The 1,415-nt window shown below is 50.6% G+C and overlaps 1 protein-coding gene across 7 annotated transcripts in view; it reads right to left on the bottom strand.

Moving 5' to 3' along the window:
- ROBO2 (roundabout guidance receptor 2) overlaps positions 1-1,409 on the bottom strand; it is a 455,306-nt gene extending 453,897 nt beyond the window's left edge. For all 7 annotated transcript variants that reach the window (XM_031556595.1, XM_031556582.1, XM_031556578.1 and 4 more), the window contains exon 1: positions 584-1,409. In XM_031556595.1, the coding sequence (XP_031412455.1) occupies positions 584-638 (55 nt within the window). In that variant the 5' untranslated portion in view covers positions 639-1,409. The remainder of the gene's footprint in view (positions 1-583) is intronic.
- Between the last annotated feature and the right edge of the window lie 6 nt (positions 1,410-1,415).

The following is a 1,415-nucleotide window of genomic DNA, read 5'->3' on the forward strand; positions in this document are numbered from 1 at the left end:
GCCGCGCAGCACCTGCCCGGCCCCGCGGGCACGGGGGGCTGTGCCGTGCTGTGCCCTGCTCTGCTCACCGGCGCCCGCTCCACCCTCCGCCAGCACCAAAGGAGGTGTTTAGGGACTCTGGAAAGTCGCCAATTCTCCTCACCTGGCGCAGAGGCACAGCTCACCTATTTATTTCATCAGCAGGCTCTCCCGGCGGAAAGTTTAACAATAGAAGCAGGCGAAGTAATATCGGTTACAAGAACTGCCCGCCTTTCTTTTCTCCTACCCGCTTCCCTACCAGCACCTCCTATAAATGAAAGATTTAACACGGTGATCGTTCCTCTTCCCCACCACCTCAAGCTGATATTCTTCCACGCACAAGCTACTTTTCCATCAAGTTAGCAGAGGAAAAGCACTGCTTATTAGAAACATACATTCCCTCTCCCCCGCACCCTACCCCTCGAAATGCCATTTTTATACCAGAAACAAACTTAAGGCTCTGTAACGCTAAAGCTCATAATGCCGTCCATGTGCTGTCCCAAATCAAATTCAGCTGGAGGGAAATTCTGCAGAGAAATGGCACATCTAAAATAAGCCAACTTACCGTAGACTTGAAAAAATGCAAATCCAAAGAGCAGGAGTGGCGTCAGCAGACCCATTTTGACATATTAAAAGCAATCCCGATCGTTTGCGAGAGCAATTCCACAGAGATCCAAAAGAAAAAAAAAAGAAAGAAAAAAAAAGTAATCCAAAGACAGCGAGAGGTAGGTCCAAAAGTTTTCAGTTTCCTAGCAGCTACTTAAAGCGGAAAGGGAAATCTTGCAATCAAAAGCTGCAGATGGAAAGGTCTTGAATGTGACACTTTTAGATCCATACAGATTAGAGCAGGCAGCGAGCTCCGAAGGCTTCTGCTTCGCACACGCGCTCCTTCCTAAATTCCCACCAATCCAGCCCAAGCTGAGGAATTATTCAAGTGTGTCTAAGGCTCTCTTTAGGCTCCATGGCAATCCAAAAGCAAGCTCTTTCTTCGGAAGACAAGGAGAGACTCTGAAAAAGGACCTGATTCCTAGAAAGTGTTCCGCAAACTTCCTGGCACTTTGCAGGAAAACCATTGGCTTGGTTTGGCTATTTTGCTTTCCTCTCCCTTCGCCCTACCCCTTCTCTCTCTCTCTCTCTCTCTCTCTCCCAAATCAGTTCAAGCTGCGGAGTTTCTCACTTAACTTCCATAATAGGAACGCCCAGGCAACGTGCTACAGGAGGGAATGGCTTTCTCAGCATCCCCTCGAAATAAAGCCCTTCTCCCCTACACCTCCCTCCTCGCTAAGAACCGGAGCGGAACTGCTGGAGGGCAGCAACTCCGCCGCGGAGCAGCTGCTGCCGTACAGCGGTGGCGGCGGGCTGCGTGCAGCGCAGAGAGGCTGCGGGGACCTCCCGCC

The sequence above is a fragment of the Meleagris gallopavo genome, chromosome 1 (genome assembly GCF_000146605.3).
Source record: "Meleagris gallopavo isolate NT-WF06-2002-E0010 breed Aviagen turkey brand Nicholas breeding stock chromosome 1, Turkey_5.1, whole genome shotgun sequence".
Taxonomy (NCBI): domain Eukaryota; kingdom Metazoa; phylum Chordata; class Aves; order Galliformes; family Phasianidae; genus Meleagris; species Meleagris gallopavo.